This window comes from Danio rerio, chromosome 23 (assembly GCF_052040795.2).
Source record: "Danio rerio strain M-AB ecotype USA chromosome 23, GRCz13ab, whole genome shotgun sequence".
NCBI lineage: Eukaryota > Metazoa > Chordata > Actinopteri > Cypriniformes > Danionidae > Danio > Danio rerio.
In genome coordinates this window covers 47814701-47835000 of record NC_141043.1, presented here as the reverse complement: position 1 = coordinate 47835000, position 20300 = coordinate 47814701, and the positions used below count along the sequence as shown (strand labels likewise).

The 20300-nt window shown below is 35.6% G+C and overlaps 1 protein-coding gene across 3 annotated transcripts in view; it reads right to left on the bottom strand.

Annotated features, from left to right (window-relative positions):
- The window catches only part of tec (tec protein tyrosine kinase), a 40144-nt gene extending 22352 nt beyond the window's left edge, over positions 1-17792 (bottom strand). For 2 of the 3 annotated variants that reach the window (XR_015522950.1, XM_087306115.1), the window contains exons 1-6: positions 17707-17792; positions 7625-7781; positions 6775-6879; positions 6061-6142; positions 3136-3264; positions 2341-2393 (exon numbers count right to left, since the gene is read on the bottom strand). Coding sequence is in view for 2 of the 3 variants with exons in the window: in XM_087306115.1 (XP_087162241.1) it covers positions 2341-2393; positions 3136-3264; positions 6061-6142; positions 6775-6879; positions 7625-7762 (507 nt within the window). In the remaining variant the exon portion in view is untranslated. Of the gene's footprint in view, positions 1-2340; positions 2394-3135; positions 3265-6060; positions 6143-6774; positions 6880-7624; positions 7818-17706 lie in introns of all 3 variants that reach the window. The other variant, NM_001114743.3, reaches the window with a different exon arrangement.
- Between the last annotated feature and the right edge of the window lie 2508 nt (positions 17793-20300).

The window sequence follows — 20300 nt, the reverse complement described above, 5'->3', positions numbered from 1 at the left end:
TGTTTTTGACTGTTTAGCGGCATCTAGTGCCTGAATAATGCGCAGGTTAGTGTATACTCCATCAGCTGTTTTAGTTTCTGACAGCTTTGTGTTTTTGACTGTTTGGCGCCATCTAGTGTCTGAATAATGTGCAGGTTAGTGTATACTCCATCAGCTGTTTTAGTTTCTGTCAGCTTTGGGTTTTTGACTGACTGTCTCCATCTAGTGTCTGAATAATGCGAAGGTTAGTGTATACTCCATCAGCTGTTTTAGATTCTGTCAGCTTTGCGTTTTTGACTGTTTAGCGCCATCTAGTGTCTGAATAATGCGCAGGTTAGTGTATACTCCATCAGCTGTTTTAGTTTCTGTCAGCTTTGTGTTTTTGACTGTTTAGCGCCATCTAGTGTCTGAATAATGCGCAGGTTAGTGTATACTCCATCAACTGTTTTAGTTTCTGTCAGCTTTGTGTTTTTGACTGTTTAGCGCCATCTAGTGTCTGAATAATGCGCAGGTTAGTGTATACTCCATCAACTGTTTTAGTTTCTGTCAGCTTTGTGTTTTTGACTGTTTAGCGCCATCTAGTGTCTGAATAATGCGCAGGTTAGTGTATACTCCATCAGCTGTTTTAGATTCTGTCAGCTTTGCGTTTTTGACTGTCTGGCGCCATCTAGTGTCTGAATAATGTGCAGGTTAATGTATACTCCATCAGCTGTTTTAGTTTCTGTCAGCTTTGGGTTTTTGACTGACTGTCTCCATCTAGTGTCTGAATAATGTGCAGGTTAGTGTATACTCCATCAGCTGTTTTAGTTTCTGTCAGCTTTGTGTTTTTGACTGTTTAGCGCCATCTAGTGCCTGAATAATGCGCAGGTTAGTGTATACTCCATCAGCTGTTTTAGTTTCTGTCAGCTTTGGGTTTTTGACTGACTGTCTCCATCTAGTGTCTGAATAATGCGCAGGTTAGTGTATACTCCATCAGCTGTTTTAGTTCCTGTCAACTTTGTTTTTTTGACTGTTTAGCGCCATCTAGTGCCTGAATAATGCGCAGGTTAGTGTATACTCCATCAACTGTTTTAGATTCTGTCAGCTTTGCGTTTTTGACTGTCTGGCGCCATCTAGTGTCTGAATAATGTGCAGGTTAGTGTATACTCCACTGTAAGTAACTTCTGGTTCACACAGACTTTAAGAGATCTCATTATTCAAGATCCTAAATTTTTTTCTTTCTTCAGTATATAAAGACATGAAGGTTTTGAAACAAAGCATGCAGGATTTATCTTTCTATAGTGTTTCATAGTATAACTTCTATGGAGCTCAGTGGCTTGAACTTCAGTTGAGTTTCAAAATGATCTCAGCCGAAGAATAAGGGCTACCTCATGTTAACACATAGCAGAGTTGATTTGCCTTTTTTGGTGTGGTCGGTTTGGGCAGGTGTGAAAGCTGTAATTGTACTAGGGTGCACACTAAAAGCAGACCAAACAAGCGTACGGAGACCTGTACAAAGAGATGGTCTCCATACGCTTACAATTAAACACTGGAGAGGTGTTCAGTTGAAGATATTTCTTAGTTAAATCAAATAACCTTTTCTAGTCAGCAACTTTAACAGGCCCGTAGCCGGCCTAATGAGGGGGAGGGGGGGTCTCAAATGAGACGTTCAGGAGGCGTGGCTGATTCGAGTGTTTAATTCTCCAGCTCCGCCTCCTCAACAGTTTCTGTGACAGTTTGGGCCTATTATCATGCGTTTTGCATTGGAAGCATTCAATGGAAGAAGGCACTGTCACGTCATCCATGTTTTTTACAGTCTATAGTACAGAGTAGTCGGTCTGGTGTGAAAAGGAACCAAAATGGCTAAAAAATGCTAATTTAAATCATTTTTAACCTTGGTCTGGACCAAAGGAAATGTACTACGTGTGAAAGAAAGCACCTTTACATAGTGGAAGGATTGGTCATCATTTTGTTAAAGACACAGAATGTAAATGTTACCCTTTGAGAGTGTGTATTCACAACAGACAACAGAGTATTGAGCTCTTCCTGAATGAAATGCTGTGCACAAAACACCTCCAGAATGATCAGAGACTGAGAGGCTCATCCAGAAAATCAGAACCATCATTACTTACAAAAGTGGATCTGCAGGATCTGAATCATATGTTTATCTACCGTGGCTTTTCTATATTGGCTTTTGTTTGAGAAATAATGACGTTGTGGGATTGAGATCTGAGGGTTTATCTTACACATTTTAACGTCATATAGATTTTTTTATGATGTCATGATACAGAAAACTACCAAATTCAATAGTGTGTGCTAACTTTTTCCCATGACTGTATGTGGTGTTGAAGATGAAGATGCTCAGTGTTTGTTTGTGCTCACCGTACAGCTGATGTTCTGATCTTCAGGAACCGGAGGAAGAGGTTTACGTGAAACTGAGATGGGGAGAAAAACACATGATCATTTCTGTGCTTGGCTGTTTAACCCCTTAAAAGGGATAGTTCACCCGAAAAGAATATTTAATCGCTAAAAACTGAGCTTCAAGTGGTTTCAAACCTTTATGGTTGGTTTCTCTACACAAAAGAGGATGAAAGAAGAATGAAGAACCTGTAACCATTGACCTCCATAGAAGGAAAAACAAATACAGTTGATGTAAAAAAATTTCACTCTCCTGTGTTCTTGTTTAAATATTTCCCAAATGATGTTGAACAGATTCAGGAATTAGACACAGTATTTCCTCTAATATTTGTTCTTCTGGAGAAAGTCTTATTTGTTTTATTTCAGCTAGAATAAAAGCAGTTTTAATTGTTTTAAACCCATTTTAAGGTCAATATTATTAGCCCCCTAAAGCTATACTAGTTTTGGATTGTCTCCAGAACAAACCACTGTTATACGATGACTTGCCTAATTACCCTAACTTTACACTAATTACCCTTGTTAAGCCTTTAAATGTCACTTTAAGCTGAATACTAGTGTCTCGAAGAATATCTAGTGTTATATTATGTGCTGTCATCATGGCAAAGAGAAAATAAATAATTTTTTCCTGATTTTTATGTGCATTGCTGTAGCAAAGTAAAACTTGCTGACAGGTTTGGAATGAGTAAATTGTGAGTAAATGATGACAGAATTTTTCACTTTCAGGTGAACTATCCCTTTAAAGCTCTAAAGCTGTCTTACCATCTCCAAATAAGTTGTACCCCTCACATCCCGGTGCGAGCTTATCCACCTGCCCACAGCACAGCCACTCGCCCTCCTGCCAGAACTGAGAATGATACTTGTCTGCGATCAGAGGATTATTCCTGATCTCTGAAGGAAAACGCACCCACACATGCACACCATACAAAAAAACAGGTCGCACAATTAAATAAAATAAAAAAAAAGACAATAAGCAACTCAAAGTTCATCTACCAGGGTTCTTGCACCTTGTATTGTATCATATAGTATTGTATCGTATAGTATTAATTTTTATTGTATTGTATAGTATTGTATCGTATAGAATCACATTATATTGTATTGTATCGTATAGTATTGTATTATATTGTTTTGTATAGTATTGTATCGTATAGAATCACATTATATTGTATTGTATCGTATAGTATTGTATTATATTGTATTGTATAGTATTGTATCGTATAGAATCACATTATATTGTATTGTATCGTATAGTATTGTATTATATTGTATTGTATAGTATTGTATCGTATAGAATCACATTATATTGTATTGTATCGTATAGTATTGTATTATATTGTATTGTATAGTATTGTATCGTATAGAATCACATTATATTGTATTGTATTGTATAGTATTGTATTATATTGTATTGTATAGTATTGTATCGTATAGAATCACATTATATTGTATTGTATCGTATAGTATTGTATCGTATAGAATCACATTATATTGTATTGTATCGTATAGTATTGTATTATATTGTATTGTATAGTATTGTATCGTATAGAATAACATTATATTGTATTGTATCGTATAGTATTGTATTATATTGTATTGTATAGTATTGTATCGTATAGAATAACATTATATTGTATTGTATTGTATAGTATTGTATTATATTGTATTGTATAGTATTGTATCGTATAGAATCACATTATATTGTATTGTATCGTATAGTATTGTATTATATTGTATTGTATAGTATTGTATCGTATAGAATCACATTATATTGTATTGTATCGTATAGTATTGTATTATATTGTATTGTATAGTATTGTATCGTATAGAATCACATTATATTGTATTGTATCGTATAGTATTGTATTATATTGTATTGTATAGTATTGTATCGTATAGAATCACATTATATTGTATTGTATCGTATAGTATTGTATTATATTGTATTGTATAGTATTGTATCGTATAGAATCACATTATATTGTATTGTATCGTATAGTATTGTATTATATTGTATTGTATAGTATTGTATCGTATAGAATCCCATTATATTGTATTGTACTGTATTATATTGTATCTTATAGTATTGTTTTATATTGTATCGTATAGCATTGTATCGTATAGTATCGTATTGTATTGTATAGTATCATACTATATTGTATAGTATTGTATTATATTGTATTGTATTATATTGTATAGTATCATATTATATTGTATTGTATAGTATTGTATCGTATAGTATCGTATTATATTGTATAGTATTGTATTGTATAGTATAGTATTGTATTATATTATATCGAATAGTATTGTATTATATTGTATTGTATAGTATTGTATAGTATAGTATCATACTATATTGTATAGTATTGTATCGTATAGTATTGTATTATATTGTATAGTATTGTATTATATTGTAATGTATAGTATTGTATCGTATAGTATCTTATTAGTTTGTATCGTATAGTATTGTATTAAATATTGTATTGTATATTATTGTATCGTATAGTATTATTTTTTATTGTATTGTATTATATTGTATCGTATAGAATCGTATTATATTGTATTGTATCGTATAGTATTGTATAATATTGTATCGTGTAGTATTGTATTATATTGTATAGTATTGTATTGTATTGTATTGTATCGTATTGTATCGTATTAGTTTGTATCGTATAGTATTGTATTATATTGTATTGTATAGTATTGTATCGTATAGTATCATATTATATTGTATAGTATTGTATTTTATAGTTTTGTATTATATTGTATCATATAGTACTGTATCATATTGTATTATATTGTATTGTATAGTACTGTATCGTATAGTATCATATTATATTGTATTGTATAGTATTGTATCGTATAGTTTTGTATTATATTGTATCATATAGTACTGTATCGTATTGTATTGTATTATATTGTATTGTATAGTACTGTATCGTACAGTATTATTTTATATTGTACTGTATAGTATTGTATTGTATTCAGGGTATGATATTATTGGACAAATTTTAAATAATGTGTCAAAACAAGCTGAATATTTAAATATGGTTGTATACATACACTTTTTATTCAACAAAAATGTTCTTAAAAATCTTAAGCTCCTTTGACATAATCTACAGTGTAAAATGTGCTATAGAAATAAAGATTAATTGAATTATATCATATTATCATAATTATCATATCATATCGTATTGTATAGTGTTGTATCGTATCATATAGTATTTATCATACTGTACAGTATTGTATCACATTGTATCATATAGCATTATTTTGTGTTGCATCGTATAATATTGTATTGTACTGTATCATATTGTATAATATTGTATAGTATTATATTACATCATATAGTATTGTATCATATCATATTGTATAGTATTAAATAGTATTGTATCTTATTGTATTATATTGTATGTTATTGTATCGTATAGCATTGTATTGCATCATCTAGTATAGTATTACATATTATTTAATCGTTTTATATAATATAGTATCTGTTAAGCTGCTTTGACACAATCTACATTTTAAAACCTGCTATAAAAATAAAAATGTATTTATAGTATTGTATCATATTGTATTGTACAGTATCATATAGAATTGCATTGTATTGAATCGTATCATTTAGTATTCTATTGTACTGTATAGTACCGTATCGTATTGTATCATATAGTATTGTAAAACCCCACTGACCTTCCTTGATGTTTTGCACCCAAACACTTCGACTCTCATTACTGGGAGCAAAAATATACAACGTGCTGGAATCATAAACTACCTGGAGGAAGGAGAAAGATTCAGATTTTATAGGTTTATACATTAAATTCCTGATGTTTTGCGGCACTGGGAGCAGTGTTGGGTAAGTTATATTAAAAAATATATAAAAAATACTAATTAGAGCATTGAATTTGCATTTAAATTATATTGATAATCGCATTATAATGATTTCTGAAAGATCATGTGACATGGACTTATCATGAGATTGGAGAATCATGAGACTGCATTTATGATGCATAAATTCTGCTTTACATCACAGGAATAAATACATATTTAAACAACATTCAGTAATAAAATTAATGAACAGTTATTTTATATAGCAAAAACTTATTTTCATATAAATTTTTTAAAATTAAATAAATACAGCCCTTGTGAGTAGAATAGGCTCATTTTAAAACATCTGACCATTTCACATATCCTATACACTCACCGGCCACTTTATTAGGTACACCTTACTAGAGCATGGCCAGTGAGTGTATGACATAATATAACATAAATTATACAATCACAGTATTTTTATTTTTTATATTTTGCGTTATCAAAGTTTTGTCCTGGAAACACACTCCAGGCTCATTTAACACACTTGTCTCACATCTAAAATGCCTGTGTGAAACGTGTGTGTTGTGTTTGTACCTGGAAGGGGTATTTGTTCTGGCAGGGAATGACAGTTGTGTTATTCTTCACGATCTCCACACACTTGACCCTCTGTAGATCCACAGAGCCTTTCTTGAACCTCTTCTGCAGATAGACACACACACACACACACACACACACACACACACACACACACACACTGAGTAAAAACGTTCTCTAATATTGTTCAAAAATATCCATTCTATTAAAATGTTATACAGTCAAATTATTCTCACACAAATTACAAATAACTTCCTCTTCCCCTTTCAATAAATAAAAACAAACATTTATTTTGGATATGATTAATCACGATTAATCATTTGACAGCCCTCATCTAAATATAAATACACATTTTCTCACAGATAGGCAAGCATGTGTGTATTTATATCAAAGACTGTAGAATACACAAGACGTGTCACTCGTAGACTTTTGAATGGGGAAGAGTGTAACTGTCAATATGGCGAATAAAGTCCCGCCTTCTAGTACAGGAGCCAATCAGCGATTGCTATAGTATGACAATTCTCCATGGGAGGAGCTCAGACCAGACGTGAGTTTCTGCAGACTTTGTGTGATAGTCAGATGTTGTTTAATTTTATTGATGATTCCTAATATGAAGTGTATTTGTAAGCTTGGCAAGTAATTTTGGAGAATTTGATGTTTCACCTTTCAGACAGAACGCCCAAGAGGCGTTTTAAAGATGCCCGCCGAGTGAAATGACTTGCCTTAAAGGGACTTTGTTTATATACATAATAAATATACACAGCACACACAAAAATCTACCAAAACAAACCATTATTAATCGTGATTAATCTTTGCCCAGCACTATAAAACACCAATGATTTGCACTGACCTCGGCTCTGAGCTCATAGTACGTGAGTTTGCTCTTGGTGAGAACGAACACTCGCTCTTTATAGTTGAGTGGAGACGTTCGTTTCTTCTGCTGAGAACGTTTGATCAGCGTTTCCTCAAGGATATGTGGCAAACTCATCTCTGTGTAATGCCATGGACTTGAAGAGAAGACGGACACACATCTGACGCTCACACTGCAAACAAACGATTTTCAAAGTTTTGGTCTTGTTTCTAGTTCAAATGTCTGAAAATTCTTAAATCAAGAGACTTTTTCAAAATTAAGAGAGTTTTTTCATGAAAAACAAGCTAAATAATGTTTCAGCAATGTTTAAACATTGACAGAATGGTCATTTTTGGGTGCACTGTCCCTTTAAACTCCTTAAAACCCACCTGGACCTCCAGAGCACACTGACACTCACAGTATATAAAGACGTCCACACCCTTGTTCAGCGCAAACAGTGATCAACTCACCTCAACTCAACTTTATTTATATAGCACCAATAAAAAAAGAAAGATTGTTCACCAAGGCGCTGTAAAATCTAACAAATCTGAAGATATCGACCAACAATAATATCATGAGAAGCACAGTTGAAGTCAGAGTTATTCGCCCCCCCTGTATATCTTTTCCCCCAATTTAACGAAGAGAACATATTTCTAAATCTAATCATAATAGTGTTAATAACTCATCTCTAATAACTGATTTCTTTTCTCTTTATCATGATGACAGCACATAACATTAGACTAGATATTCTTCAAGACACTAGTATTCAGCTTAAAGCAACATTTAAAGGCTTCACTAGGGTAATTAGGGTAAGGTTAGGGTAATTAGACAAGTCATTGTATAACCGTGGTTTGTTCTGGAGACAATCCAAAACTAATATTGCTTAAGGGGGCTAATAATATTGACCTTAAAATTGGTTTAAAACAATTAAAAACTGCTTTTATTCTAGCCGAAATAAAGCAAATAAGACTTTCTCCAGAAGATAAAATATTATCAGACATACTGTGAACATTTCCTGAATCTGTTCAACATCATTTAGGGAAATATTTGAAAGAGAAAGAAATAATTCACAGGATGGCGAATAATTTTAACTTCAACTGTACATTACACCACAGTCGTAAACACAGACACTGGTACAATTTACTGCAATTTAAAATCCAGAGATTTCTGCGTAAAAACTTGCTGGATAAGTTGGCGGTTCATTCCGCTGTGGCGACCCCGGATTAATAAAGGGACTAAGGCGACAAGAAAATGAATGAATGATTAATTGATTCATTAAACATGGACTGCAGATTCACTATCGTTCAAAAGACAACTAAAATTTCTCCTGCAATCATCTAAACTCCATGTAAACAAAACCAGGGGTTCGTTCTTCCTACCTCGCTTAAATGATCTAAGATGATTTGGCAGATCCTGGATCTGTTAATCTTGATATCTCTGGCTAATTTGGTTCTTCAAACAAGTTGGCGAATCAGATTAAAAGTCTGGATGAACTGATCTAAGATCGCTGTGTGTTGTGAAGGACAGCTCTATCGATCCTCGAAAATCATGATCAGCAATGCAACGATTGGCTGACGGCACAGCAGCGTAATGACATCATCTGATTAATATTCAATTATCCATGTGAGCAAAATTACATCAAATTCCCAGTAAACGGTTTGTTAACTTTCCACGTTTGTTGTGAGCTGCAGGCGCTACACTTTCATGTGTCAAGAGTATTCATCATGTATTTCACTGCATACCAATGTATTTAGTTCTACATTCAGAGAAGATTTTCTTTATTATAGTAGCCTATAGGGCTACTCAAGTTTTTTAATCGGCATAAGGAATAACTGTGTAAATTAATTTTGCATCCGAAAAGCATTTTCATATCGGTAAAGGTGTCAATCACCGGCATATTAGCGGTCAAAACACGTGCATGACTGCATAAATTATTATCCTTTATAATAAAAAGTTGAATATTGTGCATGTACGCGTTTGCATCTAAAAAGTTCATATCAATAAATTCTCTTTAAACCTCCATGTGGCAGTCTTTGTACTTTTATTTCTGAGTGTATATATATATATATATATATATATATATATCAGGGCTCGAAATTTATTTTTTTACTTGGTAGCACCGGTGCTCCCAACTACAAGTATTTAGGAGCACCAAAAAAAATTTAGGAGCACCCATCAAAAATGAATGAGCACCGCTGCAAATTGTTTTTTAAGGGATTTATTGTATTTTAAAACAACATCAAAAGGACTAACAAAAAACAGAAACAACTATCGCTGTGATGACTTGATATTTGTGTGCAATAATTCCAAAATGAATGTCTAATAATTATAGAATATTAATGATGATGAAAATGACAATAATAGTAACAATGAATTACATTTCTCATTATGATACTGCCTTGAATGTGCTTGAATGTAGGTTATCTGCTATAAAAGTCTGTTACTTTATGAAAAATAATTGTATAGTTTGCATCAAACAAAAATGAAGCATTGCAGTAAGAAATATTTATTTTGTGCTGCTGTTTTTATCTGCATGTCAATTTAATAAATAATATTTCTGCTACAAAACAAACAAAAGATTATAATAAATCATTCAATTCAATGATGAAAGCTGCAAAGCAGTCATCAGTAAATAAATAAATAAATAATATACACCTCAAGAAAGAATAGACAAGAGAAAGTAAGTAAAGTCTCACTTCTATCACTATTTAAAAGTTTTGGTTTCAGTTTGTGTCAATTTAAAGGTTCAGTCTGAGCTGATCTTCATGTTTCTGTGTTAGTGGTAAAGCAGGCGAGTCAGCCGACCCAATTTATGAGCAGGCAGAGCAGGATTCTTGTGATGACCACCGGTGCAATACCGGTCTTTGTTATGAGCCGCAGTTTCAGTGTAAACTTAGTAAAGGCGAGCTCCTTTGGCGATGATATGTACAGTATTAGATTTGACTTTTAGCGGACATTTGCGCTGAACACGCATCGAATGCAACGCATCGAGATTCGGGCACCTTCTCCGAAAAGCACGTACTATATTGATCTCAGCTGGCGGATCATTATTCACCACATGTCATGATCGCTCTCATCTGCGCCTCAACTTTAGATGGGGTTTGCAAACCTGTGTGCTTTAAGTTATCACTCTTCAGCCTTTTGTATTTCCCGTGGTCATAAAAGCTCCTTCCCTGTCATCTGAAAGAGGAAAGTCTTGAGTAAGTGACAGCTAATATGAACCAATATAGCGGCAGAGAAGAGCGATTCAGCACGTTTTTACAAAAAATCAAAACAGGTCGCACTACAACCATTATCTGCAGTCGCACTAATGCGCCCAAATATATTATGAGGTCGCATAGATAAATTTTCGGGCGCATATGCGACCAAAATGGTCGCAATCTCGAGCCCTGTATATATATATATATATATATATATATATATATATATATATATATATATATATTTTTTTTTTTTTTACTTTATATATATATATTGCTAAATATATTTAAATTTACTATTTTTCCAAGTGTATATAACTACTGTAAGAAAACATCACCATTTGGTACATACTTTCAGTATCATCTTTGCTTAAACTGACCCGATCTAACACTATTTATAAGAAATGAGCCTGCTCCCAAGCAGGTTTGAGCTACCATAACTGTTACTATGAAACAATCAGAAGAGTTTTGAAGACTGAAACGATCCTGGATCATGTCAGATCGTTAACATCTAAATCCAGCTAATTGAGTAATCCACGTACGAAGAACGGACTCCAGGACCACAGGTAAGCGGGCTTAACAAACCACCTGTACACAAACTCTTTCATCTCTCTGACACTTTAACCAAAACTTTTACGTCCACTCCATCTCAAAAAAAATAAATAAACATTGTGCATTTTTGAATTGTGAAATTTATGATTTTTGACTCGCCAACAGGGTTTGATGGCAGACAAATGCCTGAAATCACAGGCAAATCGGTGCTCGTTCACGTGAGTATCAATCACAGGGTAACTATCAAAGGCGCCGCCTGAGAGAATCGCCGATGAGTCACAGACACCGATGAGATATTTGGGGTGTTGAATATCTGGAGCTATCTGCGATTCAAAATCATGCTGTGTGAAATGAGTTCTGATTGAAAATAACATCGGCGATCACTAGGGCTGGGCGATATGGCAAAAAAAAATAAAAAATCTAGGTTTTTTATAAAGTTTGAACGATTCACGATTTCGATTTTTTTTTAATTGTGTAACTAGTCAACTTAAAACATTACAACAACATGACTGAAGAAGCATTCTCTTTATAAGTAACTTGAAAACCCATCTGGTTAAGGAACAGTGTATTTTTAATGGCCATGCCATACATAAATCGGTCAAGGTGTAAATAAATGTAAAACAAATTCACAAGTTAAATAGCGTTGCAGAAGATTTGAATACGAAATATTTGTGTAAATATTGCAGCTGCAGGAATACAGAGGTATTTTTGCAAGTTTTGCTGAGCCTAGGAAAGATTGGCTGTCAGCTCAGCTTTGACTTTGTCTTCTGATTGAATGACAGGTTGTAAAGCTGCTGCCTTTCTTTTAAAAAGATACAATGAAGAAAAGGACTGAACATGGAAACTGTAAAGCCTAATTTAACCCAACGTGTGAAGTTGTGGACGTATAGCAGGAGCAAATACAAGCACCTGGGGCCTCATGTACGAAGACTTGCGTGGAAATCATACTAAAACATTTTAGTACGCACTAAAACATGTGCGTACGCAGAAAAAAATTCAGATGTATGAAACACTGCGTACGCCAAATCTCACGCATATTCTTTTGTACATCTGAATGAACGTGAAATTGAGCGCAACATGCACGAGCACAAAACCCCTCCCTGCCTCCTCCCCCGTATGAATATGCTAAAGACTCTACTTTGGCAAAACCCAACGAAAAAGCAACGGCAAAAGCAAGCAAAAAGAGAAACTTTGAACAGAATGTGAATTGGAGGTGCTGCTTTCAGAGGTAGACCGGAGAAAAGCGGTGTTATTTGCAAGTTTGTTCTCCAGAATTAACAACAAAAGAAAAAAATAGAGAGTTTAGCTGATGCGGTTAACACAGTTGGGTCTGAACATCGCACTGAGTGAATTAGAAAAGAAAAATGTTGCAGTATCCATAACAGTCTCAGTGGCGCGTTCGTAAGACACGTCAACATTTTTGACACGTTCGAGCATGAACTCGGTTCGAATCCAGCGTCTGATTAACTCTTTCTTCTTTTTTTCCCCGCTACATATCAGATTTTGCCAACTATTTATCACGAGGAAGACAAGTAGGAATCATCAATAAGTTTGTGCATCATATTTTATTTGCACATTTATTGAATGGAAATGTTTCTGATTCACGTAAATTCATCTTCAGATAGTGTCTTCATAGCAATGTGCGTGCGGTAGATCGCTCAGATTACATTGGGAAAACAGGCAACCGCTGCAAATTGTGCTTTAATGTTTGGCTGGTCAACTGTATGGTATGGAAACCTTATATACCTGCTAGATGAACCCGTCTCATACAGCTGCCATTGCACGGCTCAGACACTTTGTAGAGAGGAATTTAACACAACTGCCTCTAGGAGTCGCCAATGGAAATAAAACAGACATGCACAAAAAATGTGCGTACGCCAGACATAAAGCTGCCGTGGAGCTGCGCACATTCCCACGTTCAGTTCATTGTTAGTAAATTCGAACGTGAGCGATTCTGAGCGTGAAACCTGGCATACGCAAAGTTTTTGTGCGTACGCAGCGTTGATACATGAGGCCCCTGATGTGTGTCTAGTATTAAATAATATGTTTAATCTATTTTTCTTTTTCCCCCTTTTAAATATTGATCATTTGATGCGCTTTGCAGCTCTCTCTGTATTATGCTGCATGATCTGTCTGGTTTTCAACTTGGTCCGCTAAATGACGTCATGGGGACGGCTACTTTCATTTTCATTGCTGATGCACACCTCTGCTCGTGTTCAAACCAAAATATGAGCGCGGTTTGAACTAAGATGACTCAGACTAATGCAACAAGTAAAATCCTACATGACTTCACGCTTTAACAGTCAAGCTGGTCGCACACCAGAAGCGCCGCGACAGCGCGCACATGACAGTTTAAAGTATCACACACAGACGTACACATTCGCATGATATTTTACATGAAACTAATCAGATGGCGCTCTGTGGTGCGGCTGAAATATGAACTGCGTCCTGAATCGTGGCTGGGCGGCGCCGGTGTGTGTATAGAAACTTGTTTAGAATTCTAAAATCCATGGCGCTGCGTGGTGCTGAGCGGTGCGTCGCCGAACGGCGCTTCTGGTGTGCTTCCTGCTTCATACAGAGAGTGAACCAAAGCGCATTGGTGCCATTATAATGTATCAAATTTTTTTTTAATCGCTATTTCTCGATTTAATACAAAATTAAATCGTCGTCAAAACGTAAATTCGAATTAATCGAAAAAATTGCCCAGCAATAGCGATCACCTATAGCCAATGAGAGAGCAGCATTCACTAGTGTGGGTATCTGCAGGCCAGCGGGAGGCTGGTGGAGAAGTTAAAAGCACTTGTTTTCTGTTTATTTGGACCCAATAAATGAAGGGGAAAACTGGGCTTCTTTGGGGCTAAGTCCCATTCGAAGAGAAAGGATTTGATGAGCTTTCTCCCAGCACAGCATGCCAAACTCGCTTTATAATTAATCATCAGTGTGAACTCTTGAACCAAGCTTTTAAATTGCACTTTAAGCTGAATACTAGTCACTTGCAAAATAACTGCAAAGAATATATTTATTTACCGATTCACCCACCCTGAATGACAAGCCAAGACGTTACCCATATTACTTTGTATATGAATTACACTTATTATTTTTATGTGGCCACCAGAACAGAAAGTCTCCTCTTTGATCTTCTTCAACTGATATCATGAAAAGATGATAAAGAATTAGACTTCCTCTGATAATAAACAAACCCTAAAATCTGAACTTTGAGCAATCTTGATTTCAACCAATGTGCTAAAGTCTTAGGCTGCTTTCACACCTGTGAATCGATTCAGTTGTTCTGAAACAGAGATTATAAATGTTACATTGTTGCTCTTTGCTCTTGGAGCGGTTCACTTTCACACTGCAAAGTTTCTAATCGGACCAAAAGAGCTAAAACAAGTCACGTGTGAGTAAACTCTCCTCACATTGGTCAGAGTGTCAGGGTTTATTTTGCAGCGTCCCGCTCAGCTGTCAGGAGAGGAGGTGGTTTGGTGATGATTGACAGGGTGCGCGCGCGTGACGTGTCTGAGGAGAGATGCGGTGGGGAGGGGTGAGAAGGGTGCACGACGTAGCCTATTTGAGGACCGGGAGGGAGACGCAAGATTACCGGGAGATCATCACTCGTTTGCGGGCATCCGGAGACTCGCGAAACTTCCCGCCAATAATCATAATTCTCTCTTCATATAGCCGTAAGCCTATTACATATCCATAAAACACTGTGATATAACCGCGCTCGGATCGGATCGCTTTCTGACTGCAATCAAACCGCTCCAGGGTAAGTTTCAATCGAGCCGAGACCACCTCATTCAAGCGATCTCGGAGCGATTACTTTGGCGCGGAACAGAGCGTGATTGCCCTGTTCACATATGCCAAACGAACCGCGCTAACTGGGCAAACGAGACACGTTCCGAAACAAAAGTGTAGGTGTGAAAGCACCCTAAGAGTGTGTGAAATCTCACTCTGTCTGTCAGTGCGCTCTAGAAATACATATTATTTCAGTTAGTGTACATGTGTATTAAATAGTAGTGTATTTGAACCATACTGTGGCAATGTATATTGTATAATATATTCACCAGACACTTTATTAGATACACCTTACTAGTACCGGGTTGGACCCTCTTTTGCTTTCAGAACTGCCTTAATCCTTAGTGACAGAGATTCAACAAGGTACTGGAAATATTCCTCAGAGATTTTGCTCCATATTGACATGATAGCATCACACAGTTGCTGCAGGCTTGACGGCTGCACATCCATGATGCCAATCTCCCGTTCCACCACATCCCAAAGCTGCTCTATTGGATTGAGCTCTGGTGACTGTGGAGGCCATTTGAGTACAGTGAACTCATCGTCATGTTCAAGAAACCAGTCTGAGATGATTGAGCTTTATGACATGGTGCGTTATCCTGCTGGAAGTAGCCATCAGAAGATGGAGACACTGTGCTCATAAAGGGATGGACATGGTCAGCAGCAATACTAAGGTAGGCTGTGGTGTTGATGCTCAATTGGTACTAATGGGCCCAAAGTGTGGCAAGAAATCTCCCCCACACCATTACACCAGCACCACCAGCCTGAACCGCTGATACAAGGCAGGATGATCCATGCTTTCATGTTGTTGACGCCAAATTCTGAGCCGAGCATCCGAATGTGGCAGCAGAAATGTACTCACTGGATATTTCCTCTTTGTCGGAGCATTCTCTGTAAACCCTAGAGATGGTTGTTTATGAAAATCCCAGTAGATCAGCAGTTTCTGAAATACTCAGACCAACAACCATGCCACGTTCAAAGTCACTTAATTCCCCTTTCTTCACCATTCTGATACTCAGTTTGAGCTGCAGCAGATCATCTTGACCATGTCTACATGCCTAAATGCATTAAGTTGCTGCCATGTGATTGGCTGAGTAGAATTTTGCGTTGACGAGCAGTTGGACAGGTGTACCTAATAAAGTGGCCAGTGAGTGTAGTATTTACAACGCTGTTAATGAATTCTACATCATACTGTAGTATTAGCTAGGCTATAGCCAACAGACAAACTGTAATAAATACTATAGGCCTACTTACGTTTTCACTACAGTAAACTGTGGTGTATTGCTGTAAAAATCATATAGTATTGTGTAATTTGTATGACTTTTGAAGTTATGTTACCACAGCAACTACAACAACAGATTACTTGACAGTAAAAACACTACAGTTTATATATATATATATATATATATATATATATATATATATTTTTTTTTCATGTGGGTTTGAGCCTAAATAATGAGCCATACAAACACAATATGTGAAAACATGCTTGATAAAAGTCCTATAATATTTATTTCTGCTGAAGTCAGTCTATTAGTTTGGCTGAAATAAAAGCAGTTTTACATTTTTTAAGATCAATTTTAGCACATAAAACACTGTTGTCCAATGATTTGCTTAATTAACCATATTTGTTACACATGAATGAATACTATAGTAAATAAACGTGTTTTTGAACCATAAAGTGTTTTGTATTATAGTATTTACACCTCTTAATGAATTCTACATCATACTGTAGTACTAGGCTATAGGTTCTACAGACAAACTGTAATAAATACTATAGTATAAGTTTTTACTACAGTAACTGTGGTGTATTTTAGTATTTTGCTGTAAATAACGTACATCATTGTGAAATTTATTTGACTATGGTTATTGTGTTACCATAGCAACTACACAATCAATTTAAGTACTTTACGATATTCAAAAGCACGATATATTTAGTAAAATGTGGATTTTTTTTTGCCTAAATAATGAGCTATACAAGCACAACACGACACAATACGTCAAACACGGCTAATCACAGCTAAATGAAAGTAAAAATAAATAAAATGGTGGTTTCGAAACACAAATAACCTATAGAGGAACTCACTTGACAGAAAATCAGGAAAATAGCGGAAAAACAAAGTTCCTAGTTTCAAGATTAACTCATTTTATCTCGACAAAACTTTCAAAAACTTACTCCAGAAATAAAAACACAGTGCAATATGCTGTATATCAACATTTATCACTAAAACAAATCAGACTGCGATTAAAATGACAACAAATAAGTTACAAGACAATGCTTCAGATTAAACATGAACACATCACAAAAAACACCATATTAATTCACTCAGTGCTCCAGTTTGTTTGTGTTTTGGTTAATTGTTGAACAGAAACTCGAATGACCGCAGATCAGTTCATTTCACACACTAATGAACTTTCATTTCCAGCTTTTCATTAAACTCTAGGAAACATCAATCAATTCAGGTGATCGATCAATTGACTGATCGCCTCCAGTAAATAACCATGGGTAAAAATTTTTTTTTTAACATTTCTTACCTCCGTGTTCAGTTTTTCCGTGTGTGAGTGTGTGTGTGTGTGTGTGCGTGAGTGTGTGTGACTGCGGTCAGGAAACGTGAATCTAGGAAGTCTAGACTCGCGCGTCTGATGTTTTTATGGTTTATATTAACGTGTCAAAATATATTTTAATATTACCCATGACGTTTTTATCATTATTTTTATTTTATTTTAATGTTTAACCTTGCAGTGTGTCTGTCAGTCAGGTGATATTCGAGTGCATTATCACTTGCAGGTTGTTTTGTCAGGTTTTTTGTGGCTGTGTGTGTTTGCACGTCTGTTTTCTCTGCTGTTCATGTGTGTTATGTGTGTAAATTCATATTAACGCTCTCTGCAAAGTGTGTGTGTGTACAGTTATCTTTGCTTCCTACATCAGGTTGTCCTTCTTTTGGCTTTTTTGTCGTTTCCGCCCCCTGCTGGGAAGGAGCAAGTTATTTCAATGTTTTCTTATTGAAAGTCCACTTTAAATCAAAAAATGCTGTTATTTTTGCAAGCTCACATTTCAAGATGAAAAATTCACCCGTGCAAGTTAATTAACAGAAAAGTGTTTTGGTAATCTTCAACGAAAGTCTGAGCATTCGCTTCCGCGTTTGGAGTGGGTGTCCTTCTGTTGACTTCAACCTCAGGGTTTCCATAACAACTGCATATTAATATCCTAATAAGCATACAAGTAACGCGAGTTACATAATATTTTTCTAAATAACCAGTAAAGAAACTCATCACTAAAAAAGTATAAGTTATTTTTTAGGTTTAATTATTTGGCTTTTCAAACAAAGTACTGAATTAAACTACAAATACTTTTACAAACCCTGCTGAAAAAAACCCGCATATGCTGGTAAGGTACGTTTTGATGCTGGTATAACTTACTGGTCCTGCTGGTCTAAATGCTGGTCTTGCTTGTTTAAATGCTGGTTTTGCTCGTCTCAATTCTGGTTTTGCCGGTCTCAATGCTGGTCCTGCGGGTCTAAATGCTGGTCTTGCTTGTTTCAATACTGGTTTTGCTGGTCTCAATGCTGGTTTTGCAGATCTCAAAATTTCAGTTTTTACTCTTACAAAGTCCACCATGTAAATAGCAAATGCGCTTATGGAGCGACGCAAGTGACTCTTAAAGGGAATGGGAGATGAGACTCTGATTGGTTTATTCTCAAAACTCACCTATAACTCGTTAAGAGATTAAGCTCAACCCTGTTAGACCATGGCCACGGCACAAAGCGGATTTTTCAGTCCTTAAAAAAAGCAAAAGTGGATTCTGACACGCCATTAATGCATTTGCGTCCTGTGCTTTGCACATGGATCATCAAAATAGAGCCCTTAATGTAATACTATTATGGTCTGACTGGAAACTTCATTGTTATAGTAAAGTTTTTAAAATACAATAAAAAAAAAAACTTCCTTTAATTTTAGAGCAACTTCCTGTCAACTGTGGCTAATTTAATTCCGAATCTACAGTTAACAGCCTACAATAAGTCACTTCAGATCATTAATGAAGCACTGATATAATCACCACTTTTATTTAACTTTAAAAAGGTGAACTGAACTTTAAATGAATTTGCTTGTTCAATAATATTACAGAAAACTTTGGAATATTAGCATGCACAGTGCTCAGCATACACAAGTACACCCCTCACAAAACTATAAAGCTCATATTTTTAACAGGAAGCTATACAATATTATATTTGTGCATATTCACTGGATTAGTCAGTACTACAGCCAAATAAGGAGCTTATCTAACAAATTAACTTACCATAACGGTCCAAAAACTAGTACAGCCAAATTTATATGTTATAGAAAAGTATTAAATACAAGTTTAAAAAGAGGAAAAATCAAGAGAAGCAAAAAAATTTTAGGTGAAATATTGTGGGTTGTATTTTTTTTTTCTTCAAAATTTAGCTTGAATTTAACGGTATTATCTTTAAATTCCTAGATATGTTTGGTGACTAAAATATTATTTTAATAAATATATCTGTTTAATAAATCTGTTTTGTTTAAATGCACCAAAATTTACTGCCCATATTCACTGAGAAATGGAGAAAAATATTTTCAAAATGGGGTGAACTCAATTATGCCGAGCACTGTAAAACATTTGCATATAAAGCAGTTTTCAGACCTGTGAAGAGAAGATGCCAACCATTGATTTTTAGAGGTCTCCATAATCCTGGACCAGGCCGTATCCTGAGCAGATGCAGTGGTGGTCATGGAGGAGAGCGTGAGACTGATTACTGAAAGACCCCAGTGACAGACAAATCTCCGCATAGATCCCGTGGGCCAGTCTGAACACCTACCGGTGACCTACTCACACCTGCAGCTTCTCCATGATGGACGTCCAGCGCCTAGACTGCAGCTCTGCACAGAACATTTAGCCAGAGGAACATTAATAAACATTTCTCTCTAGGTTTTTTCGCCTTCACTTTGGTCAATCGGTGACGTTTGTTCCTCCTCTGTCACCCCTGGCTAGCTTGGTTTAGGACTTGTGGAGCTGCACATCGATGGATTTACTTTTCAGTAATTGGACTTCTGAACAGAACCTCAACTCTGAAAACTGGACTGACAGTTTCAATTGACTAAAATCTTCTATG